Source organism: Protomyctophum bolini (genome assembly GCF_963924005.1).
Source record: "Protomyctophum bolini genome assembly, chromosome: 2".
In the NCBI taxonomy this organism is placed as follows: domain Eukaryota; kingdom Metazoa; phylum Chordata; class Actinopteri; order Myctophiformes; family Myctophidae; genus Protomyctophum; species Protomyctophum bolini.
In genome coordinates this window covers 2,283,018-2,310,517 of record NC_137863.1, presented here as the reverse complement: position 1 = coordinate 2,310,517, position 27,500 = coordinate 2,283,018, and the positions used below count along the sequence as shown (strand labels likewise).

General features: G+C 43.5%; 1 protein-coding gene across 1 annotated transcript in view; it reads left to right on the top strand.

Moving 5' to 3' along the window:
• Window positions 1–27,500, top strand: part of LOC308334842 (arf-GAP with coiled-coil, ANK repeat and PH domain-containing protein 3-like) — a 118,166-nt gene that overhangs the window by 61,503 nt on the left and 29,163 nt on the right. The window contains exons 5-9 of the mRNA XM_080791716.1: window positions 3,749–3,807; window positions 5,337–5,520; window positions 6,677–6,721; window positions 7,283–7,378; window positions 7,578–7,652. Coding sequence (XP_080647842.1) covers window positions 3,749–3,807; window positions 5,337–5,520; window positions 6,677–6,721; window positions 7,283–7,378; window positions 7,578–7,652 — 459 coding nt within the window. The remainder of the gene's footprint in view (window positions 1–3,748; window positions 3,808–5,336; window positions 5,521–6,676; window positions 6,722–7,282; window positions 7,379–7,577; window positions 7,653–27,500) is intronic.

Sequence of the window (27,500 nt, the reverse complement as noted above, 5' to 3'; positions counted from 1 at the left end):
ATAATAGAGTAATTATACAGTGTTACATAGCATAGACCAGAACGCCACTGAACAGGGTGCGGTTGTGTATGTCATCATAGAGCCTGTCCCCTGCATTTAAACGCATGTAAACCATGTCTCCCTCCTCCAGCTCTACCATCATTTCCTTAGTCACCTGCTCTTGACCTCCACTGTTGTATCCACAGTTACCTAAGAGACTCTGCTGATTCTTCATGATGTGGACACAGAAATACTCTGATGACCCAGCGTTGTGTGCAGCAGATGTGAAGTGATAGAGTCCTTTGACCGGTGCAGAAAAGACCCCTGGAAGATTATGAGAGAACACATAATATTAATAGAGAGAAAAAGAAATACAATTATAAATAATAATGTATTGCATTTTTATAGCGCTTTTCCGAGTGCTCAAAGCGCTTTACAACGTTTCATTCATTCATACATTGGGAGGTGAAGGTTCATTCATTCATACATTGGGAGGTGAAGGTTCATTCATTCATACATAGGGAGGTGAAGGTTCATTCATTCATACATTGGGAGGTGAAGGTTCATTCATTCATACATTGGGAGGTGAAGCGGCGAACAGTCGACGCCAGCGTCCTCACCTCACTTAATTCAGCCCTATATACATTTTGGCCATTTGAAAATAGCCGATCTACAACCTCACAATGTGTCACGATGCGACAGATTGTGACGGTTGTGAGTGCTAATATTTCTGTGTGTCTAATCACCACGACACCACCTACCTGTAGATGGATTGTAGTTTAACCTCCACCTACCTGTAGATGGATTGTAGTTTAATCTCCACCTACCTGTAGATGGATTGTAGTTTAATCTCCACCTACCTGTAGATGGATTGTAGTTTAATCTCCACCTACCTGTAGATGGATTGTAGGCGTTGCCGATGTTACTGAAGACCTTCTTGTAGACCAGAGGGGTGGCAGAACCATACGGTCCAACTTGTCCATCATTAGTCAAACCAGCAGAGAAGGCCACCTTCGGTTCGTCTGTCAACACAGGAGCAAATTGTTTAAATTGCCTATCATAAAAGCACAATATATTATACTATTAAGCCAATCAGCTTATCAGCTCTAACAAGGCAAAGTATCACTAACAAACTATTACTGTCTGTCAAATACAGACGTAGGATATATTATCATTTTTTGTAAATTACTTGAATAGGGGCAGCGGTGGCCGAACGGTTTGCGGAGCGTTCTTGATACAGGAAGGTCGCTAGTTCGTATATCCCCGGACCGGCACGTTAAAATTACCACCGCTGAAGTGCCCTTGAGCAAGGCATTGAACCGCTACCATGAAATGTTCTATGAGCAGGGCCTGGCTGTAAACAAGTTCTTGAGCTTTAAGTCCAGTTACCCTGGGTAAACACAGTACCTTTGCTTTGAACCCTAGTAGGCCTACGTCTGCTCTGGAGAAAGAGTAACAGATATACAAGCTTGCAACGTGCACGCACTTGGGCCGCGTTGTGCAGTGTTGTTTTTGGCAGCAAATTTTGATTTTAGTTTTAGTATAAACTAAAGCATGCTTACTCCACTCTGGTTATAGTTAGTATAAAGCATGCTTACTCCACTCTGGTTATAGTTAGTATAAAACATGCTTACTCCACTCTGGTTATAGTTAGTATAAAACATGCTTACTCCACTCTGGTTATAGTTAGTATAAAACATGCTTACTCCACTCTGGTTATAGTTAGTATAAAACATGCTTACTCCACTCTGGTTATAGTTAGTATAAAACATGCTTACTCCACTCTGGTTATAGTTAGTATAAAACATGCTTACTCCACTCTGGTTATAGTTAGTATAAAGCATGCTTACTCCACTCTGGTTATAGTTAGTATATAAAACATACTTACTCCACAGTTGGGTCACTTGGCTTTCAGCAGCGGTCAGCCTGGTTTCTATGGTGGTCAGCTGAGCAAGATGAGCTGAAATCAGTACATCAGCATTAAGTCAGTCATACAGTAAATACTCATAATGCACTCTCAGTGTTGAGGGGGTAACCTTTTCATTATGCATTTATTAGACTGTACAGTAAATTACATGATAATTCTATCTATTCTCTGAGATCAATTCAAGTAATTAACATCAAAGTAAGGTCCCTTTTTCAACTTATTCACTGAACATCATTCTGTTCAAATTACCTTCACTTTCTACCTTCAACTCTTCCACCTGGACCTCGCCGGTACCGAGTCTGGTTTGGAGTTCTGCAACATGGCCCTCACCGGTACTGAGTCTGGTTTGGAGGTCTGCAAGATGGACCTCACTGGTACCGAGTCTGGTTCGGAGGTCTGCAAGATGGACCTCACCGGTACCGAGTCTGGTTTGGAGGTCTGCAAGATGGACCTCACCGGTACCGAGTCTGGTTTGGAGGTCTGAGACATGGACCTGGAGGTCTTTCACGTGGCTCTCACTAGCACTCAGTTTGGCAGCCATTACTGAAAAATATCACAGAGCAACATTATGTTAAACTATGAAACATTTCAAACACATTCCAGCCCATAAACCTTTACACACTTCTTCCAGCTCCATTGTAGCCTCGGAAACCCAGACGTTTTTATTTCCAGGGAGGAAAAAAAAAGTCTGGGTCCGAGTCCACTTCAATTCGGCATAGAGTAGCGCAAACATCGCTCACTCTCTGCTGATTTCTGATCGTCTGCACCTTTGTCAAATTGACATACACACACACACACACACACACACACACACACACACACACACACATGTACACACACACATGCTCCTCTCTCTCTCTGTCGCTCTAAGTAATTAGTCTCATGTCGTGCAGCTGCGCACAGTTTCTCCCGGCGGATCCTGCCGGGAGCTGCCTATGCCATTAAAAAGCATAGGTGAGTTCCAGGCTAGCTCCATTGTGACCATGCTAACCTCTCATGAACATCCTCTGTTCCTTGGCTTCTTCCTCCATGCTCCTCATCTTCTCCTGTTGCACCACCACCATGTCTCGAAGCTGAAACAGCGCCCCCCAGAGTTCACGTGTGAAGAGGGAACCTGGTGGTTCGGCATCGTCTCTCTGTCTCTCGCTGAGCGGTCCGCTCTCCCCCGGAGTAGCCCCGGCAGCCCCAGACAGACAGGACAGTAAAACAAGCAGACCCACACAGCCTTTCATCCTGAAGCCGAGTCACTGTGATACCGTGCGGCTGCTTCTTATATCCTCTCCCTGCTCGTCCACCAACACTAGACAACGCGTCACCGTGCCCACAGTGGAACGTTAGTGTACGGGACAGTAGACGGTGTCAAGGACCCACCTGAGAACGGCAACATGTGCTCTGATAAGATCTGGCAACGATGGCTGTTTCCTGACTCTGAAGAGAGTGGCTGTGAATATCGTTAATGTAATCAGCTGTTGTTATCATAAAGTAGGCTAAAAAGTCCTGTTCATTTCACGGCAATTGCACACACTTTTTTTGAGGCATTTCATTGGAAATGCAGGACAAATCCTGGAGACTTTGGAAGGGAATCTTATCCCAATGGGGATGGAATATGGACAGATCCGTATTGATCACATGACTGTAGAGATAGTGTGTACCGATTTGCGTGACGTATGGATACAATCTGTACGAGTAATATAAAGAAACGTGTGTTGCAAAACTCTTCCTCATGGTGGCGCTATAACACGGACGGACACGCGGACGGACACACGCAAATGCAAAACATACTCTACAACATACTAAAAAAATTATAACACAGGTCTGTCTCTCTCTCTCTCTCTTCCACAGATTCTGTTTGACCAGGCCCAGAGGTCCATTAAGCAGCAGCTCCACACCTTCATTAAAGAGTGAGTATATGTCGTGGTTCTGTGGTCCATTTGGGTCCAGTTTTTATGTCAGTGAGACAGGCTAGACAAGAAGAGTGGAACCTCAATCCTCACTATAGCAATAGCAGCATAGTGCTCTGTGCACTAATATAACTGACTCATTATTATTTTTTTTTCTTATTCTTTTTTTGTCAATGTGTTTTTATTGAACAGATTATTGTTACAAACATTATGATATGAAATACTTTTTTTTGTAATGAAACAAATTGAAAGAAAAAATAAACAAGACAAAAAAGAGAAAGAAATCCCTTAACCCTCCCACCCAAAGAAAATGGCGTACAGTCAACCATATCAATGGTATCCTGTCTATTAATCGTTTCTACTCAGGTAATGGACAAGGGGCAGCCAAACCTTATCAAACTGTCTCTCCCTGTTTCTCAAGAAATACCTCATTCTCTCAAGATGAAGTGTACTAGACTGACTCATTCTGATTGGGTTTGAATCAATCTTTCCTATAAACAGAGACTGATTGTCCTCTAGACTCTAGAGAGTCAGTGGTTCCCAAACTTTTCAGATCGAAAGAGAGATTATGTATGTTTGGCTGCCTGGGACCCAACCTGGTGAATATAGCAGATCTACAAGCTCACATTGTGAGCTTGTAGATCTGCTATATTCACCAGGTTCGGTCTCTATCCTTTTATTACTCTATGTGTATGCAAAGTGAACAAACATTAAAGTCCATACACTTGACGGCCAAGCTACACCAGGCTTTTCTCGCCCGTTTACTCTAAACGTGCGGACCGTGCGTGCGTAAAGCCAAATGCCCTGCATGGCTACATCCATCTGTCAGATGCGCGGCAGGTTTGAGTGGGACCTTCCGGGAGGATACATAGATACGCGCGCATGGGGGCATTATACGTACGTAAAGAAATTAGAACCGATCCTATTTTTAGAGCACGCGTAGGATGGCCCGCGGTATCCGTGCGTCTGGTGTAGCTGGTATCATTGACATATATTGGTCCTATCCAAACGCGCTGTACGCGCGCAGTAAACGCATACGCACACGCGCAAAATTGCCTGGTGTAGCTTGGCCGTGGCTCGCAAATGATTTATGTCATAAGCGTTCTAAACAATCATTGTCATATCCTAATTAATTCATAAACGTACGTGTCTATAATTCTACTGGAACTCTTCTCCACCACTAGTCCCTCCCTGACATTTTAGCTAGTTTTTATTTCGTTGACGAAATTGTCAATATTATTGACAATAATATGTATTCTTGGTTTTAGTCATTATAGCTTAGTTTTAATTTACTTTTCCTCTGTGAAAAATGGACTACCGGCGATAGCAGGCGGACAGGGGATGGTCGAAAAGTGGGCGGGGGAACGTCGCCCGAAAAAGATACAAATAATTCATCTTTTCGGGCGATACTGGGCGACTAGGCTAGGTGTCGGCCGATGCTCCCCCCCCCCCCCCCCTGTTAAAACTTATACTGTTAGCTTTCTAACACACTGCATGATGTCCCCCTGCTGTCACCCTCGGTCCACCAGGGACGTGCGGCGGTTCAAGGAGACCAAGAAGCAGTTCGACCGGGTGCGCGAGGACATGGAGATCGCCCAGGTGAAGAACGCCCAGGCTCCCAGGAACAAGGCCCACGAGTGCGAGGAGGCCACGCAGGCCCTCATCCTCAGCCGCAAGGCCTTCCGCCACCTGGCTCTGGACTACGTGCTGCAGGTAGGACCCTATTACACCTGGCTCTGGACTACGTCCTACAGGTAGGACCCTATTACACCTGGCTCTGGACTACGTCCTGCAGGTAGGACCCTATTACACCTGGCTCTGGACTACGTGCTGCAGGTAGGAGCACTGGCTGAGATTAGGACATGTACAGAAGTGAAATTCCTGCTGCCGAAAGCGAAAACATTGTGAAACTGACATATGTGGCCCGGGGCGGGAACCCCCTTTGGTGTTTTAAGCATTATGTTATACTTTTAGCTATTGAAAAATAGCAGATCTACAAGCTACGAGCTTGTAGATCTGCTATTTTTGAAGAATCGTGAAAATGTGGTGCAAATATATTCTTTCAGAGCGAACGTTTTTAAACTCAAATCTTTGCTTCTGGGGGGGGGGGGGGGGGTCCCTGGAACTACATATTTTCAGATGGGAGTCGGCGGCCAATTAACATATGATTTTGGCGCTCCTTGACATAAAATATTGATCTACAACTCATATAGAAACAGGTGTTTCAGAAAACTGTCATGATTTGGAAGACATTTTTTTTAATTTCCGACGTCAGGCCTAAATGGGGTTAGGGGACTTATGTGGCCGGTTAAGACTGATATGAGGTTAGGGGACTTATGTGGCCGGTTAAGACTGATATGAGGTTAGGGGACTTATGTGGCCGGTTAAGACTGAGGTTAGGGTAATGGTTAGAGTTATAGGGTTATCATTAGGGTTAGTAATAGTCAGACAACACGACCAACGCCACGTCGGACGTCTCCGTGTTTCTTGATCTCAGTCTGCTGGCTGGATTACATTCAATTGATAAAAGTGTTAACTTACTTTGTGATTATCAGTTGATTTTCATTCAGTCCATATGGTAAAGTGCTGCTGTGTGCTAAATCACATTCTGTACAATAGGTGTCTCTATCCAAAGTGCTGTTGCCTAAACCAGGGGTGGGCGACTTTGATGATGGAGAGGGCCACAATATTTCCACACTCACTCAAGAGGGGCCACGTTGCATGTTCGTAGCAAAAATAGCCGATCTACAAGCTCAAAACGCGTCACACATGCATGTGTGACGCATGCATGTGTGACGCCGCCAGTTGCCCTCCCCTGGCCTAAACCATATGCTTTGTGTTTGTTTTTCTCCTCCCATGTCGTCAACAGATCAACGTGCTTCAGGCCAAGAAGAAGTTTGAAATTCTAGACGCGGTGAGAACAACCACTTTTATATCCTGTTTCTCTTTTTTATCATTTCACTGCCACAAATACGCTTATAGCTTTGCATCTTTGAATCTTTTGCATCTTAACCCATTCTGACCTGAGATCAGATTCATACAAGGTTTCCACTGGACACACACTGGTCTGATTAACCCATTCTGACCTGAGATCAGATTCTAAAAATGTCAGTCGTTCTTCGATTTTTCAAAAATAGCAGATCTACAAGCTCTATGAGCTTGTAGATCTGCTATTTTTCAATAGCTAAAGCATGACATGATGCTATAACACCAAAACGGGTTCCCGTTCAGAATGGGTTAACACGGGCAGATGCAAAAGACACAAAGATGGAAAGCTACACTATAGTGTATTTGTACTCTAGCTGTTTTGCAGCCGCTATACAAACGTCGGATGCATCTTTGCATCGACCACGTCGCTGTGCTTCCATTGACAATGAATGGCAGACGGTGTAGCTTTGCATCTGCCCGTGTGAACGCAGCATATGTGCTTAGTTAAAACGCAGCATTTTGATTGGTTCTCGTGTCTCCTTGTCAGATCCTGTCCTACATGCACGCTCAGCACACGCTGTTCCAGCAGGGATACAACATCCTGGATGAGATAGACCCCTACATGAAGAAACTGGCTGCACAGGTACGCACACAACGCACGCATGCATGCAAACGCACGCAACTCACGCAAACGCATGCAAACACACGCACGCAACACACGCAAACGCACGCACGCAAACGCACGCAACTCACGCAAATGCACACAAACGCATGCACGCACGTTTGTGTCGTATTTTGTTTAACTGCCAATAAAGTATTGTATCTCTCTGTGTCGTGTCCAGTTGGATCAGCTGGTCATCGACTCGGCGGTGGAGAAGAGAGACCTGGAACACAAACACGCCGTCATCCAGCAGAGGGTGAGACCTGAGACATCTCCTCCTCCTCTCCTTCTCTCCTCTCCTTCTTTCCTCTCCTCCTCTTCTCCTTCTCTCCTCCTACTCTGTGTTGTTCTTGGCAGCAAATTTAGATATTTTATTTTTTTAACTCCACACAGAAAAAGGCCTTTTATTCCCCTTTGAAAACAAAACCTCTGCGGTCCAAACAGCCGAGGCGACTCAGACAGTGATTATAGTCAGAACTGCTGACATCTGGGTTCAAATCAGACTGAGGTATGATTTTGAGGTTGCATGTCATCCTCACCAGTTGAAGGAAACCCAAATAAAAAGAGAACGTGTTAGCTCAACCGTCCGGGCACCTACAGTATATAGGCTGTATATAGCCAATGGAAGTCACATGGTTTGACTAAACATTTTTGTTTGATGGGGGGGAGGGGGGGGGGGGCAGAACACAGCCATCAAACAAAAATGTTTGGTCAAACCATGTGACTTCCATTGGAAATGCTTTGGGGGCGGCCATTAAACATGGACCAGACATCTGTCTCAATAGTGTGAATGAGGCTGGCTATTAATCTACTTTCAACCTTTCAATAAAGGCAGAAAACTTTAATTAAAAATCACACCCGTGTGAACCGCGTGGTGCAACTCCCCTCTCCCCCCCCCTCCTCTCTCTCTCTCTCTCTCTCTCTCTCTCTCTCCCTCTCTCTCTCTCATTAGCAGGCAACAGCGCCCCTACTGGTACTCATTATATGATGCTCATAGGTGAACGTATAGGTGAACGTCACATACATACTGTAGGTGAACACGGACAAAGCTGTTCCTTGGAGTGGTTGCACCACTCAAAAAGAGAGAGAGAGAGAGAGAGAGAGAGAGAGAGAGAGAGAGAACTGCATTGTGTTTAAACAAAGTGAAAATCTAAATGACTATATTACGTAAACGTAACTTCCCACAGCTATTTCTGAATCTATTCCTGAACACTGCCTGTCAGCTGTGATTAAAAAAACAATAAATAAATCATTTATAATAAAATAAAAAAATTACCTTTATTTTTGACGGCACAACTAGCAAAGAAATAAATGTAAAATAGTGTGTCACTAAATACATAGATCCAATGTGATAGTGTCCAATTTATATGTTAAAGAAAATACATTCACAATATCAATATTCAATTGTCATCATTATGACTTAAATATTTAGACAGTTTGTTTGAATCATTGGAAACACTAAAATAACGTGTATTCTATGTTTTAATATAAAGCATGAATAACCTCTGGGAGAAAAATCTACATCTAATCTACAGTAAATATTCAGGTCAGGTGTACAGTATGTGGCTTTTTTGGGCATAAATCAGTGCTATTGAACACCCTTTACGTCTGTGTGTTGTTCCATAAATCAGTGCTATTGAACACCCTTTACGTCTGTATGTTGTTTCATAAATCAGTGCTATTGAACACCCTTTACGTCTGTGTGTTGTTCCATAAATCAGTGCTATTGAACACCCTTTACGTCTGTGTGTTGTTTCATAAATCAGTGCTATATTGAACACCCTTTACGTCTGTATGTTGTTTCATAAATCAGTGCTATTGAACACCCTTTACGTCTGTATGTTGTTTCATAAATCAGTGCTATTGAACACCCTTTACGTCTGTATGTTGTTTCATAAATCAGTGCTATTGAACACCCTTTACGTCTGTATGTTGTTTCATAAATCAGTGCTATTGAACACCCTTTACGTCTGTATGTTGTTTCATAAATCAGTGCTATTGAACACCCTTTACGTCTGTGTGTTGTTTAGAAAATATTGAACCAATGGAAAGTAGTAAAAAAGTGCTTTGGACAAAACCTCTTAACTCCATTGGACCCTCAAAACTCCACCACCTCTCCCCCAATCATGGAAGTAATTGACAATATATAAAGTTACAACACCAACTTTGATGTATTGGCTGTATTGCTTTGTTTTTTTTTATAGAAATCTTAATTTCCTGAAAGATTTAGATTTTTAATTTCCTGAAAAAATAAACATTTTGGAGTTATGAGGTCTCCTCCCGGCAGCAGAGATATGTTGGTATAACAGAGTACAGTAGCCGGTTTGGTGTTGACGGCATCTTTAACCTCTTGTTTTGACACAAACCGCATGTGTTTGTGTCGCGGATCAAGGACTGATGCAATGAATGCCACTCTCTGTTGTGAGGTTCCATCGCCTTCACAGTGACTCCGACACTGTTGTGAGGTTCCATCGCCTTAACAGTGACTCCGACACTGTTGTGAGGTTCCATCGCCTTAACAGTGACTCCGACACTGTTGTGAGGTTCCATCGCCTTAACAGTGACTCCGACACTGTGCGTTTGAATTCCTCCCACCTTGGATGAATCACCTGTAAATTAAATTCACATTGTAAAGGCGTCCATTAGTTTTTTTATTGCACCTCAAGAGTAAGCTAAAGGGACACTTCACCCTTTTTGCAAAAAGATATATGTCAATGACGTTTTGAAGCTTTAGAACACTTTCCTGGGGGTATTTATGTGTGTAATATGTGGTTTTAGATCTTTTAGATTGTAGCAGTGAGCCTGTTGTCTCTGATGTCATGGACACTGGGCTCACTTCCTTCCTGGACTACATGTTGTCTCAGTAAGACAGCTCTCCCCCCTATCCACAAGGAGGAGCAGTGCACCAAAGAATTATGGGAATTGTAGTCCAGGAAGGTAGTGAGACCAGTGTCCATGACATCAGAGACAACAGGCTCACTGCTACAATCTAAAATATCTAAAACCACATATTACACACAAAGACCCCCAGGAAAGTGATCTAAAGCTTCTAAACGTCATTAACATATATTTTTTTGCAAAAAGGGTGAAGTGTCCCTTTAATTAGAAAGCGCTATTTCAATTACAGGTATTATTATTATGTTATTACCTTCAGCCGCTGGAGCCAGATACTTAGGTAGCAGTCTAAAGGTTCCTGGATAAACCATGGAGACGGACACACCATTCTTCTCTCCGCTCAGTGCTGTTGTTGCAGGACAGGGATCAGCTCCTCCATAATGTGCCCATGCAGCTAGCGTCCGTCCGTTGGCTCTAGTGAGCGGCCGGGCATCTGACAATCTGGAGACCATTCTGTCTGACAGAACTGCCGAACAGGCCCACCTCTGTTCAACATTTCATATAGATGGAATTCCATCTGGTGCGGCAGTATTCCATCTGGTGTGGCAGTGCTGTATTAGCTTATGCTTGTCCTGGTGGCTGCTGACCTCCTCCTCCTCCACACATGGCCTGTTGCTTTGCTTCCAGAGCCTGGCTGTAGCCACTAGGTGGTGCTGTGGTGGAAGTGGGCTTAGTTAACCAGTCTACTATAGCTGCTGCGACAACATGATTTATATGGAATTGATTTTGAAGCCATCATTTATTGACAGCTGCAATGTGTGTGTTAAGCGGTGGCCCAATGGTTTGCGGAGCGGTCTTGATATCGGAAAGGTCGCTAGTTCGTATATCCCCGGACCGGTGCGTTAAAATGAGCAAGGCATAGAACCTCTACCATGAAATGTTCTATGAGCAGGGCCTGGCTGTAAACAAGTTCTTGAGCTTAGTCCAGTTACCCTGCAGGGTAAACATGGTAACTTTGCTTTGCAAAGCACGGGCTCGAATCCCAGGCCACCAGTTCCCGTGTGGCGAGTGTGATATTAGTACTGGCATTATCGTGGACTCACGCTATTATTCTGTTTTTACATGCCCCCACTCTTGAGCTGCCGTTTTCAGCCCCGTCTGCGAGGTTCTGAGCCGTGTGACTTTCGGGCACGGCGCGTGTTTGTTGTAACACAGCAGCTTTCATTTCCCACTCTGCATCTACGAAGTGACATGTTATTGTAACATTATGATTCAACTGTGAGCGAAGTCCATGCATCTGTCGTAATGGCCACTTGGTCTGTGTTGGCTATAGAGCAGTTTGAAGACTCGATCTCCTTGCGTTTGTCATACAACTTTTCCAGACGTAGAGTGACGGTTTTCCTAGTGGGAACGCTGTACTCGGGCTCAACGGGCATTAATTCCTGAAAACCCTTCCCCTCTACGAAGCTTATAGGGAGCATATATCTTTGGCCACCATCCTGGTAATCAGTGCCGATATTTTTTCGCTGCGGCTCCGCTCACATTTGCGATAGGGTTGAGCAGAGTCTGTCATACGTGGTTGTTGTCGCTGCTAGTACTCACCAATGTACGCTGCACATTATTGATATGTGCTAGCATCGTTGTCGTGGCGCTATGTATGGTATGCCATTTTTGCATCACATATGTCACATCATACTAAAATTATTTAAGTACTGCGTGCCTTCAACATCATTACTTCCTTAACACCTAGCAGCACAGGTTGCATGCATTAGGGCCGATTCATGCTCCTATTTTACAGCTGTTTCGGCGCTGTAGTGCCGAAATGATTTCGGCTCGTCAGAAAATTTCAGTATCACCGAAGAGACTACTTTAGGACGGTACCCGCCCCCCCGAACCTCAAATTACGTCAAATTGTAGGCTCTACAGCGCCGAACCGACTTTTATTCGGCTAGTATGAATCGGCCCTAATCCTTGATTGAGAGTGACGTGAAGGCTATACCACTCCCCATCCTGGCCCAGGAGATGTTTCATATTGTTTAAATAAAGGTATCCTCTAAATGCAGTTAGGCCTAATATATTGGCAGGGTTTTTTATGACAATATAGCCTTTGCAAAATATTATTTTTATAAAAAGAAAAGAAAACCGATTATCGATTATTGATTTTAAAAATTGATTTCGGGTCTTATTAACGACAATCAATTAATCGGACCCATCCCTATTGTCCACACTGATCTTACCCCTATCTTTTCTCTCCAATGTGAATTATCTGATGTTGTTTAAGGCTGGACATTTTAGAGAAGTGTTGTCCACAATGATCACATCCATATGGTTTCTCTCCAGTGTGAATTATCTTGTGTGATACAAGGCTGGACATTTGAGAGAATTGTTGTCCACACTGATCACATCCATAGGGTTTCTCTCCAGTGTGAATTCTCTGGTGTGATTTAAGGCTGGACATTCGAGAAAAGTGTTGTCCACACTGATCACATCCATAGGGTTTCTCTCCAGTGTGAATTCTCTGGTGTGTTTTAAGGCTGGACATTCGAGAGAAGTGTTGTCCACACTGATCACATCCATAGGGTTTCTCCCCAGTGTGAATGCTCTTGTGTCTTTTAAGGTTGACCAAAAGAGAGAAGTGTTGTCCACACTGATCACATCCATATGGTTTCTCTCCAGTGTGAATTCTCTTGTGTGATTTAAGTCTGGACATTTTAGAGAAGTGTTGTCCACACTGATCACATCCATATGGTTTTTCTCCAGTGTGAATTCTCTGGTGTTGTTTAAGATTTTGCATTTTAGAGAACTGTTGTCCACAATGATCACATCCATAGGGCTTCTCTCCAGTGTGAATTCTCTGGTGTGTTTTAAGATTTTGCATTAGAGAGAAGTATTGTCCACACTGACCACATCCATATGGTTTCTCTCCAGTGTGAATTATCTTGTGTGATTTAAGTCTGGACATTTTAGAGAAGTGTTGTCCACACTGATCACATCCATAGGGCTTCTCTCCAGTGTGAATTCTCTGGTGTGTTTTAAGTCTGGACATTTGAGAGAAGTGTTGTCCACACTGATCACATCCATAGGGTTTCTCTCCAGTGTGAATTCTCTGGTGTGATTTAAGGCTGGACATTTTAGAGAACTGTTGTCCACAATGATCACATCCATATGGTTTTTCTCCAGTGTGAATTCTCTGGTGTGTTTTAAGATTTTGCATTAGAGAGAAGTATTGTCCACACTGACCACATCCATATGGTTTCTCTCCAGTGTGAATTCTCTTGTGTGATTTAAGTCTGGACATTTTAGAGAAGTGTTGTCCACACTGATCACATCCATAGGGTTTCTCTCCAGTGTGAATTCTCTGGTGTGATTTAAGGCTGGACATTTTAGAGAACTGTTGTCCACAATGATCACATCCATATGGTTTTTCTCCAGTGTGAATTCTCTGGTGTGTTTTAAGATTTTGCATTAGAGAGAAGTATTGTCCACACTGACCACATCCATATGGTTTCTCTCCAGTGTGAATTCTCTTGTGTGATTTAAGTCTGGACATTTGAGAGAAGTGTTGTCCACACTGATCACATCCATAGGGTTTCTCTCCAGTGTGAATTCTCTGGTGTGATTTAAGGCTGGACATTTTAGAGAACTGTTGTCCACAATGATCACATCCATATGGTTTTTCTCCAGTGTGAATTCTCTGGTGTGTTTTAAGATTTTGCATTAGAGAGAAGTATTGTCCACACTGACCACATCCATATGGTTTCTCTCCAGTGTGAATTCTCTTGTGTGATTTAAGTCTGGACATTTTAGAGAAGTGTTGTCCACACTGATCACATCCATATGGTTTTTCTCCAGTGTGAATTCTCTGGTGTTGTTTAAGATTTTGCATTTTAGAGAAGTGTTGTCCACACTGATCACATCCATAGGGCTTCTCTCCAGTGTGAATTCTCTGGTGTGTTTTAAGTCTGGACATTTGAGAGAAGTGTTGTCCACACTGATCACATCCATAGGGTTTCTCTCCAGTGTGAATTCTCTGGTGTGATTTAAGGCTGGACATTACAGAGAAGTGTTGTCCACACTGATCACATCCATATGGTTTTTCTCCAGTGTGAATTCTCTGGTGTGTTTTAAGATTTTGCATTTCAGAGAAGTGTTGTCCACACTGATCACATCCATAGGGCTTCTCTCCAGTGTGAATTCTCTGGTGTGTTTTAAGTCTGGACATTTGAGAGAAGTGTTGTCCACACTGATCACATCCATAGGGTTTCTCTCCAGTGTGAATTCTCTGGTGTGATTTAAGGCTGGACATTACAGAGAAGTGTTGTCCACACTGATCACATCCATATGGTTTTTCTCCAGTGTGAATTCTCTGGTGTGTTTTAAGATTTTGCATTTCAGAGAAGTGTTGTCCACACTCATCACATTCATAGGGTTTCCCTCCAGTGTGAATTCTCTGGTGTGTTTTAAGGCTGGACATTTGAGAGAAGTGTTGTCCACACTCATCACATCCATAGGGTTTCTCTCCAGTATGAATTATCTTGTGTGATTTAAGGCTGGACATTCGAGAGAAGTGTCGTCCACACTGATCACATCCATAGGGTTTCTCTCCAGTGTGAATTATCAGGTGTCTTTTAAGATTTTGCATTCGAGAGAAGTGTTGTCCACACTGATCACATCCATATGGTTTCTCTCCAGTGTGAATTATCTGGTGTGTTTTAAGATTTTGCATTAAAGAGAAGTGTTGTCCACACTCATCACATCCATAGGGTTTCTCTCCAGTATGAATTCTCTGGTGTGATTTAAAGCTGGACATTTCAGAGAAGTGTTGTCCACACTCATCACATCCATAGGGTTTCTCTCCAGTGTGAATTCTCTGGTGTGTTTTAAGGTTGGACATTTGAGAGAAGTGTTGTCCACACTGATCACATCCATATGGTTTCTCTCCAGTGTGAATTATCTGGTGTCTTTTAAGGTTGGACATTTGAGAGAAGTGTTGTCCACACTCATCACATCCATAGGGTTTCTCCCCAGTGTGAATGCTCTTGTGTCTTTTAAGGTTGACCAAAAGAGAGAAGTGTTGTCCACACTGATCACATCCATAGGGTTTCTCTCCAGTGTGAATTCTCTTGTGTGATTTAAGGCTGGACATTTCAGAGAAGTGTTGTCCACACTGATCACATCCATAGGGTTTCTCCCCAGTGTGAATGCTCTGGTGTGATTTAAGGCTTGCTATGTGGGAGAAGTGTTTTCCACACTCATCACATCCATAGGGTTTCTCTCCAGTGTGGATTCTCTGGTGTCTTTTAAGGCCAGCCATGTAATGGTAGCGTTGTCCACACTGGTCACAGCTGTGCTTTTTTGGTTTAGCCAAGCTTCTATGTTCGTTTGCTGTTGGTAAGACAGGGAGGCCAGACTGGTGATGCAACACTGTATTGGAACAAATATAAATGTGGTGCAATTTGTTAATAAATAAATGAAAGAAAATGTAGCAACTAATGATACAGTAAATATAGCGGAGTATACATGGTAAAATAATACTACAAGCACTTCTATTCACACATTCACTGTGAGAATGCAATGACTTTTAACCCATTCTGAACCCATTCTGAACCAACATGTTGGTGTTAGCATCATATTATGCTTTAGCTATTGAAAAATAGCAGATCTACAAGCTCATAGCGCGCCACCGAGTGGCGCGCTACGAGCTTGTAGGTCTGCTATTTTTGAAAAATCGAAGAACGACTGACATTTTTTTAGAATCTAATCTCAGGTCAGAATGGGTTAATCAGACCAGTGTGTGTCCAGTGGAAACCTCGTATGAATCTGATCTCAGGTCAGAATGGGTTAATCAGACCAGTGTGTGTCCAGTGGAAACCTCGTATGAATCTGATCTCAGGTCAGAATGGGTTAACTATTCAAAATATGAGTAACATACCATGGTCTCTGGGTTCCTCCTGCTCAGCAGAGTTGAGGTTGACAGAGTTCATCTTCTCCTGGAGTCTGGAGTCCACAGTCAGATCTGATCAGAAATGATTGATATCCTGGAGCAGTTGTGGAGAAACTGACACAGAGCAACTCCTCTTATACTAGAGACAGCCTGAGGTGGAGGTGGAGCCACTGACCGCTTGGATTGATAGGCCGAAGAGGAGAACAATAGGACCATATCTCAACCAATCACAACCGAGCAAACTGCTGCATGCATCCTCCCCCAGGCATGCTCTAGTAGTGGTTCCCAAAGTGGGGTCCGACGGGGACCCCCAGGGGTCCTTGAGGGAGTTCCAGGGGGTCCCCCATGCTAAATGATAGTTAGGAACCAAATGGATCTTATGGGTCTGTAACTCTGAGAGTGGACAAATGTAACCATTCTGAGAGTTAAATTAGCATTGACTTTACTAAATTAATGGGGGGGTCCCAGAGATATAAATGCCATTAAATAGGGGGTCCGTAGACTGATAATGCATGTCAAACTGGGGGGTCCTTGAAATGTAACGGGGTTGAGAATCACTGCTAGAGCCGTAACAATCTTCTCTTATGGGGGCAACGGACTTGAACTCATGCTTCCTTCATGCCTGAGTGTCCAAGTGTCTCCTTTACACCTGACAGGGGGGAGTTTCCCTGGTTGGACGTAGCGCGTGGAAGGAACACGTTATTCCAACCAGTTCCTTTCCCCTCCATCAGGCGCCCCGGCTGGCCAGGGGGAGGCAGTTTAGAGACCAGTTCCTTTCCCCTCCATCAGGCGCCCCGGCTGGCCAGGGGGAGGCAGTTTAGAGACCAGTTCCTTTCCCCTCCATCAGGCGCCTCGGCTGGCCAGGGGGAGGCAGTTTAGTGACCAAAAAGGCATACCTTTTCTAATGGGTCGGTCCACTGCTCTATGCAACCTTCTAGAAAGAAACTGGTAACTGTGCTTAATATTTAACATGCAGTATATAAGTCTATATATCCAATAGATATATGCGTATCTATACATGGCCGTAGTTTGAACTTGAACTTTTTTACAATACCCTACTAACCTAACCCCTGAAAATGAGTTGTTTACATAGTGCAGAACACACACACACACACACACACACACACACACACACACACACACACACACACACACAAGCCTGCTCCATTATAACTTCCAGCACTACGGTGGTTTCAACAGTCCAACTACTGCTGCCTGCGCGTCCTTAATCATTGACAAAGTGACAAAGATAAAGAAGGGAATACTAGAAATAGAACGACCACAGCAAGTATATTGCTGCTCCACTTTACACTTTTTATATATACTTTATTGAAAATTATTCAGGGTTTACAATTTATGCAAAGTTACAGATATACATACCGTATATAAATTACAATACAAACATATATCAAGGCATTTCAAAGCTTTTTTTTTTTCCTTCTTTTTTTACAAGGTTAATAGGTGCCATGGTGTCAGTTTCTTTTTTTTTGAGTCGAGGGTTCTCTGTCTTTTAAGTTCGGTTTGTATCTGCTTAAATACCACCTCTCCAGAGATGACCACCTGGTGTTCCATAATTTGTTAATAACAGTGCAAATAATAGACCAATAAAATTAATTCTCCATGGCCGACATTTTTTCATTAAAAACTCCATACATACATACATGCATTGTAAGTGACATTAATATTATAACCAATGTTTGACATCTTCCCCCAAACCTCTCTAGACCTGTGGCAGTCTACCAGGAGATGTTCTATCGTCTCATCTGCGTTACAATTTAGTATCGGGCATTTAATAGTTTTGACGAAGCAGCTCCATTTTACCACCGCCCTTACTGCTAGTCTCCTCACAGAGACTAACCACATCACATCCCTCCACTTCACTGGTACCAAACTAAAATACGTTGCAAAACGTGTCTCACCTAGTGCAGTGGGGGTCCCCAAACTTTGTCATGTCAAGGACCCCCGAATTGACACTAAATTAAACCCCGCCGACCCCCCATTTGAAAAGACATGCCCCCCCCCATGAGACAATTAGGCTCTATAGCAGTGATTCTCAACCTGTTTAATTTCAAGGACATGCGTTAGTCTACGGACCCGAGTTCTGAAATAGGAGTTCTGAAATAGGAGTTCTGAAATAGAGTTCTGAAATAGAGTTCTGAAATAGAGTTCTGAAATAGAGTTCTGAAATAGAGTTCTGAAATAGGAGTTCTGAAATAGAGTTCTGAAATAGAGTTCTGAAATAGAGTTCTGAAATAGGAGTTCTGAAATAGAGTTCTGAAGTTCTGAAATATATATATATATATATATATATATATATATATATATATATATATATACCGTATATATATATATAGGCCCCTTCCTTTATTGAAGCATGCAGAAAACACAAAACAAACTTATTTTAACATCAAATGGCTTTTCAACAACAGACAGACGGAGACTGAGGCGTGGGACGTGGCCTTGTGTGAAGCATTTTAACCCATTTAGACCCGAGTTAAAAACATTCACTTATATATATATATATATATATATATTCAAAGATTTGTGCCACATTTTTTACGATTTTTCAAAAATAGCAGACCGACGAGTGGCGCGCTACGAGCTTGTAGATCTGCTATTTTTCAATAGCTAAATCCTAACATAACGGGTTAATGTTGTCCACTGTGTGACTATACACTCAGGTCCCTCCATCGTCGTTGTGTTTTTACGAGCTCAGAGAGCAGTAAAAATAGCACCGCCGAGTGCCAATATAATAAATATACATTGTTTTATTTTTGTCTTCTTTATTCTTCATCTAGACAGAGCAAAAACTGACAGCACTCCCCCCCCCCCCCTACCCCCGCTCCCTCAGTGTTTTTTCGTGCTATTTTTGGGCCGTACAGCCGATAAGTGACAGCCAGAACTTTGGGTATGAGTTATCTCTCTATCCTCTGCCTGGCACAAGATGGAGCACTGCACGCACACAGCAGTCTGAGTCTGAAATATTGCATACAGGCTACATTCTCCTGCTGACACAAACACTGAGCAAGAACCTTCTCCAACAACCTGTCTTCTAAATCCTGAAAGTTTTCCCCAAAAAAAACAACCTATGTTTCTGTGTCAGTTGGTGCTCAACAATTTCATGTCAAGGACCCCCAGGAATTATCTGTATTTGGCTGCAGACCCCCATCTGAAAATATGTTCTTCCAGGGACCTCCCCCAAAAGCACGGATTTGAGTAAAAAAAATTTTGCTCTGAAAGAATATATATATTCATTCTTGCACCAAAACTGTCCAAGGTGGTTCACACTGTCTGATACCCCAGATTACACAGTGCTGTAGGTCTTTTATAGATCAGCTATTTGGAAAATATAGCTAGATCTACAAGCTCTTTTAAATCTGCAACATTTTGACAAAAATTAGCAAAATTTTGTTGACAAAATAATGAAAGTTTTTTTTTTTTTTTTTTTAATATTTACTTTTTTTGTTTACATACTGTATACTGTATTATATTAACGTTTCTTCTGTTTTCTCTCCTTTGCTCACTGGGCTGTCCTCCCTCTCTCCCTCCCTCCTCGTCCAGACTCTGATGCAGGTGAGTACAGTAGTCTCTCAACACAATCACAACCCATCGTACATTTCTACAATGGAAACGATAGTTTAGTCTGTAGTGGGTTACTGAATCATAATGATTATTACACTGCCCAGAAGCATAACAATAAAGGTTATGTACAGTATATGGATAGTCAAAATCAGTTGGAAATATATATTGATGTGTGTCATAATTAAAATTAATGTTGATATATGGCACACTGATTACCAAGAAAACATGCCACTTCATGTCAAAAAGGTTGCTGACGACCTGATAGGGACATAGCTTTAACGTGCTCTGTTGGTTGAACTGCACTGCACTGTGCTCAGCCCCATATGTGCCCTCTCTCTCCCTACACTCATTCTGTAGCTCCCAGATGAGCTACACTGTGCTGTTCTGCTGAGACTTACAGCATCTGACACACCAGGACACCTCTCTCTCTCTCTCTCTCTGTAGCACTTCATAAAACCCACACCAGCAGACCCTGTGTGCATGCATGCGTGCGTGCATGCGTGCGTGCGTGCGTGTTTTGTGCAGAGGAACAGATTGAATGATTGACTACTAAGCGGTCTCTGGGGAGTGTGTTTTACTGCTGTTACCATGCTGGCTCTCTCTGTGTGTGTGTGTGTGTGTGTGTGTGTGTGTGTGTGTGTGTGTGTGTGTGTGTGTGTGTGTGTGTGTGTGTGTGTGTGTGTGTGTGTGTGTGTGTGTGTGTGTGTGTGTGTGTGTGTGTGTGTGTGTGTGGTGTGTGTGTGTGCTTGTGCGTGCGCGTGTGCGTGCTGCTGCCGGGACGATCAGTGAATGGGTGAGCGGAGCTGGAGAGAGTCAAGTGTGCATAGGAGGTCATAGGAGGTCATAGGAGGTCCCGCTGCAGTTAAATCGTGTGAGTGTGCGTGCCTGTGCCCTTCGTGCGTGCGTGTGTGCCCCTGTGTGTGTGTGTGTGTGTGTGTGTGTGTGGGAGGATCACAACGCGTAGCGGATGTGGCGGTACTGTGTGTGATGTCCACTAAACTTGTATATGTTTTGGGGGTATTGTTGCCGCGCGGCAATACTGTGTGCCACGTCGCTGAGCACCTGCTTCACAGACGCTGTGTGTTCTGTTGGGCTTTACCCAGTTAGACCTGAGAGGCCGAGAGCCTCCTGAAACCTACGGTTTTCTTTTTTTTTTCACTTACTTTTTATTGAAGGAAGAACAGACATGAACACACAACTAACAAGACTATACGGAAAGAAAAAGAAAAGACAAAGACAAAAAGTAAAAGAAAAAAGGCTGCATTTTTCATATTACAAAAAAACATTCAATGAAATCCTATTTTCAATATCGCTATAGGCTGAGAGAAGAGATTCCACTTTTCCCACTTTTTATAGAATTTATCCTCTTGTAGTCTCAGTATGAATGTTAGTTTTTCCATAGAATACAGTTCCTCAATAATGTCCATCCATTGATCTTTCGTTGGTGGGTCCTGTTGGCACCAGCGTATTGTGTGATTGCTTTTTTACTTGATGCTAAGAAGGATCTTGATTAAATATTTATCATGTATTAGAAACTCAAAACCTACGGTCTAATATTGTCCTGGTGCCAATGTCCACTAACTGAGCTTTGGACACATGGCCAGCCAGAGACAACAGATGGATCTATAGATCTACTGTATACATGTAACTGTACATACAGAGGACAGGGTGGGGTTGAAAGAGAGACATAGGAGGAGACGGCTTTATGAGAGAGAAGAGAAGAGAATAGGACGAGAGAATGGAGGAGAGAGGTTTATGGGAGAGAGAGAGAGAGAGAGAGAGAGAGAGAGAGAGAGAGAGAGAAAGAGAGAGAGATAGAAGAGAATGGAGGAGAGAGGTTTATGGGAGAGAGAGAGAGAGAGAGAGAGAGAGAGAGAGAGAGAGAGAGAGAGAAAGAGAGAGAGAGAGATAGAAGAGAATGGAGGAGAGAGGTTTATGGGAGAGAGAGAGAGAGAGAGAGAGAGAGAGAGAGAGAGAGAGAGAGAGAGAGAAAGAGAGAGAGATAGAAGAGAATGGAGGAGAGAGGTTTATGGGAGAGAGAGAGAGAGAGAGAGAGAGAGAGAGAGAGAGAGAGAGAGAGAGAGAAAGAGAGAGAGATAGAAGAGAATGGAGGAGAGAGGTTTATGGGAGGGAGGGAGAGAGAGAGAGAGAGAGAGAGAGAGAGAGAAAGAGAGAGAGATAGAAGAGAATGGAGGAGAGAGGTTTATGGGAGGGAGGGAGAGAGAGAGAGAGAGAGAGAGAGAGATAGAAGAGAATGGAGGAGAGAGGTTTATGGGAGGGAGGGAGAGAGAGAGAGAGAGAGAGAGAGAGAGAGAGAAGAGAGAGAGATAGAAGAGAATGGAGGAGAGAGGTTTATGGGAGGGAGGGAGAGAGAGAGAGAGAGAGAGAGAGATAGAAGAGAATGGAGGAGAGAGGTTTATGGGAGGGAGGGAGAGAGAGAGAGAGAGAGAGAGAGATAGAAGAGAATGGAGGAGAGAGGTTTATGGGAGGGAGGGAGAGAGAGAGAGAGAGAGAGAGAGATAGAAGAGAATGGAGGAGAGAGGTTTATGGGAGGGAGGGAGAGAGAGAGAGAGAGAGAGAGAGGTAGAAGAGAATGGAGGAGAGCAGAGTCTCTCTGCAGAGCATCTGCTCTCAACTATAAAGACCACAAAGTAAACACCACAGGGTTCAAGGGTGTTTGTTGTCGCATGCTCAATGTACAATACACACACACACACACACACACACACACACACACACACACACACACACACACACACACACACACACACACACACACACACACACACACACACACACTCTTGGTAGACAGCCTGCAGCACAACCTTTTGGGGGAATTATTTTTCTTCACAATATATCTAGGTATGTTTGGTTTTGTCACGATAGTTTAGTTGTGGTTGGGAGATCACCGGTAGTTCTGTTTTGGTTCCGGAGGCGTGGTGAGCTTGTAGATCGGCTATTTTCACAATGTCTGCCTCTATATTTGACAATTTGGCAAAAAAAATACGTTAAAAAAAAAAAAAAAAATTGTAACTTTATATAAATGTGCAGATACCCTGTAGCCTTATACTGTAGGCCATGTGTTGGTTTGTTTACTGTTGTGTGAGAAAGCAAGGTTGCACGTCTGGAGAAATCATCTGGGGACCCCCCAAGATCATTTGTGGTTCCCAAACTGGGGGGGTCGGTGTCGGGACCCCGGGGGGGGGGCACGACCCCCAGGTTGGGAACCGAATACAGTGTGTTTGTGGTTGACTAGCGGCAGGCCGGACCATTTGCTGTGCCTTTCCCATGACCTCCCTCCCTCTGCTCACTCTGTTCTCTTCTCCTCCTCAACCGTGTCTATCTGAACAAAGCATAATTATACAAATATGAATTAAACTTTATTTGACATTTAAAGTTAAAGACTATACTTTTGCAGAATATGCAGTTGCATTCTTTTGAATGATGATTTCCATACTTTGAGAAGTCACGAGATTGAAGAGGTTATATTAGGTCCGAGAATTCATGGCAGAATATCAGATTCGGAGTTGCACATTTTGCTTTCCTTTGTATGCATTTTTTTTGCGTTCTTTATGGACGTCAGCAGGCAGAGAGAAAACATGGTGATAAATCACCTTCATTGAGCCACGACGTCTCTGTGGATGATTCACATCGGGATGGATGTCTCCTCGCTGTTGTTGCCTTGTTTATTTTATTTATAGTTATCTTTCCTTCAATCTCTCTCTCTCTCTCTCTCTCTCTCTCTCAATTGCATCTCTCCTCTGATGTTGTTGTTTGGAGGCATGCAGTGTTTTATGTGTGCGTCAGAACTCCGACCGGTCGCGGGCACTTGTAGGGCTGCCTGCCTGCATTCTTCCAGACCAGGGTGGGTCCATGGGGTTGATTTAAGGTGGGAAGAGGAGGGGGGGGGGGGGGCGTTGCATGGGCGTGTGTCAGGGGAGCAATAATGTAAGGTTGATTAAGCAACAATAGTTGTGTGGACCTCGCAGACAGATGGAAAGCTGGCTCTCTTACAAAATGTGTGTGTGGATGGATGGATCAAACACTGCCTGGGGGAATCTGGGGGTCCCCGGCCCCCAACACAGTTATAAGGGGTATAGTTCAGCCAGAACCGCCTGGGGGAATCTGGGGGTCCCCGGTCCCCCAACACAGTTATAAGGGGTATATAGTTCCCAACGTAAGGAAAGGAAAGGAAAGGTACTATGTTTACCCTGCAGGGTAACTGGACTAAGGAAAGGAAAGGTACTATGTTTACCCAGGGTAACTGGACTAAGGAAAGGAAAGGTACTATGTTTACCCTGCAGGGTAACTGGACTAAGGAAAGGAAAGGTACTATGTTTACCCAGGGTAACTGGACTAAGGAAAGGAAAGGTACCATGTTTACCCAGGGTAACTGGACTAAGGAAAGGAAAGGTACTATGTTTACCCAGGGTAACTGGACTAAGGAAAGGAAAGGTACTATGTTTACCCAGGGTAACTGGACTAAGGAAAGGAAAGGTACCATGTTTACCCAGGGTAACTGGACTAAGGAAAGGTACCATGTTTACCCAGGGTAACTGGACTAAGGAAAGGAAAGGTACTATGTTTACCCAGGGTAACTGGACTAAGGAAAGGAAAGGTACTATGTTTACCCTGCAGGGTAACTGGACTAAGGAAAGGAAAGGTACTATGTTTACCCAGGGTAACTGGACTAAGGAAAGGAAAGGTACCATGTTTACCCAGGGTAACTGGACTAAGGAAAGGAAAGGTACTATGTTTACCCAGGGTAACTGGACTAAGGAAAGGAAAGGTACTATGTTTACCCAGGGTAACTGGACTAAGGAAAGGAAAGGTACCATGTTTACCCAGGGTAACTGGACTAAGGAAAGGTACCATGTTTACCCAGGGTAACTGGACTAAGGAAAGGAAAGGTACTATGTTTACCCAGGGTAACTGGACTAAGGAATGGAAAGGTACTATGTTTACCCTGCAGGGTAACTGGACTAAGGAAAGGAAAGGTACTATGTTTACCCTGCAGGGTAACTGGACTAAAGCTCAAGAACTTGTTTACAGCCAGGCCCTGCTCATAGAACATTTCATGGTAGGGGTTCAATGCCTTGCTAAAAGGCACTTGAGCGGTGGTAATTTTAACGTGCCGGTCCGGGGATACGAACTATAGCGACCTTCCGATATCAAGACCGCTCTGCAAACCGTTCGGCCACCACCGCTGCCGCTATGATGAGACGTTGTTGGGAACTATATATTCCAGGGGTGGTCAACTTTGACGATGGAGAGGGCCACTATATTTCCACACAAATAGCCGATCTACAAGCTCAAAACGCGTCGCAGTGCGACGCGTTTGGAGCTTGTATAGATCAGCTTTTTTGTGCTATATATTTGAATTGAAATCCTGAAAAGTAGCACTTTTATTTAATTTCAAATGCATTTAGTTATAGTTATGTTATAACTTTATGAACTACCGGTAAATATTCATTAATTTGCCCCACAGATATTAACCTGTGGGGGCCGCATTAACTGAGGGTGGGGGCCGCATGTGGCCCCATGTATGATATATTCCATCTGCAAAGAAAAGGGGGGACAAATTGTTTCGTTTTCCGTCTACATTTCTAACTACAACTGAACATGTTTGTGGTTTTGTAGCTATAGTTACAATGTGATATAGGCTATAATAGATGTATTAATTCCCTTTATAGAGCAAACAAACCTACATTTATTAGGCTACTTTTAATGTGACACTTCCTTTGGCAATGTATATATATATATATATTTTTTCCCCTCATGGGAAGTTTTATTATGCCTAATTTATATATAGGCTATGATCTATATCAGGGGTGGGCAACTTTGACGATAGAGAGGGCCACAGTATTTCCACACTCACTCCAGCGGGGCCACAGTGCATATGAATGTCGTAGCAAAAATAGCTGATCTACAAGCTCAAAACGCGTCGCACTGCGACGTGTTTTGAGCTTGTAGATCAGCTATTTTTGCTATATTTGAATTGATTTTTCTTTTTTTTTGCTATTTTTAAATTGGAATCCTGAAGTAAAAGTTTTATTGAATTTCAAATGGATTTATTAGTTATAGTTAGTTATGTTATAACTTTATGAATGAAATACAAATACATTGGACATAACGTTCCGGTTCGGTCTCTATCATTTTATTACTCTATGATAGACACACACAGAGTCACACTGAAAACTGGAGCCTTTTCCCTGAGTGACGGACACAGATAGACTACTTACTGTATGTCTGGCTGACGCAACACACCGGCTTCACGGATTGGCCAGAGGCGTCATGTGACGTTTGTACCACTGTAGAGATATAAGAGGTAGCGTGTGGTTGACAGAACTGCATTCTGGGACAGAGACGGAGAGACAGAACTGCATTGTGGGACAGAGACGCAAGAACAACCTGACGTTAGAATGATCGGCTGGACCGTCCGTCTGAAAGGAGGAGCAGAGAGATGTCTCCATGCAGCTGTGGCGCTCCAGGACAAGCTGTACTGCTTTGGAGGAGACAGTGATCACATTGATGTTCACGTCTTCAACACAGTGTCTTTATGCTGGAGGAAGCTGACCCCAGGAAGAGGAGGAGGACGCCACCTAGAGGTTCCATCCAGGCGCTCTGGCCACACAGCTGTGTTGGTTGAAGATATAGTCTACATCTGGGGAGGGAGGCCTTACTGCAATGTGCTTTATGCATTTGGTGTTGACGCCCACAGATGGTTCAAACCCAGGGTTTCTGGCACTGTTCCAGAGGAGAGGGAGAACCACTCAGCCTGTGTGTTGGAGAAGGTCATGTTTATCTATGGAGGAGACACCATGGACTACTGGACTACTGACATGTACAAGTTGGACACCAGCACAATGGTCTGGACTTTAATTAACACCAGAGGAACTCAACCTACTGCTACAAGCTTTCCCTCTGCCACCATCATCGGGACAAAGATGTTTGTATTTGGGGACTATGGGGACCACCTCAGAGTGTTTGACACAGAGACCAACCTCTGGCTGAGCCCACCATCGCCTCATCCAGAAGGACTCTATCATTCAGCATTTACCTACAATGGAGAGCTGTACCTGTACATGTTTTGTGGCTGGAACAATTATGATGTGTGGAAATTCAGTCCAGAGACCTCCTCCTGGAAGAAGGTTGAGCCCAAGGGAAAGGACCGGGTCCGATGTGAGAGATATGCTGCTGCATGCATGGTGGGAGATCGTGTCTTCCTCATTGGAGACACCAGCCCTGATGACCTGTATGTCTTAGACTTCAAACCGAGCCTCAAGACATTATGTAAGCTGGCAGTTATTCAGAACGGTCTGGAGCAGTCGGAGCTCACACACGACATCAGGTGGGAACTGGCAGCCATGACGACCAACAAGAACAACCCGACGACGCCGACATGATAAAAGCATGCCTACGATAAAGAAGGAAATATAAATAATAAAAATCACACCCGTGTGACTGTGAAGTGAGGGGCGCTAATATATTAAAGTCTAACTCAGTCATGTTGATTAGGTGATGTAAAACAAACGGTGCAAACAAAAACATTAAACGCCATTAACAATAAAGAGACAATATGACGTAGACGACACATTATGACGTAAATGTTCCCTTTATTGTCAATGCGTTTACTAAACAAACTTTGAACTAAAGACAAACATTAACCTGTGTATAGGAAGGGCCCCTCAAATATCTGACAAATTCATGAAACGGCAAAAAAAATGACACTTGTGGGAAGTG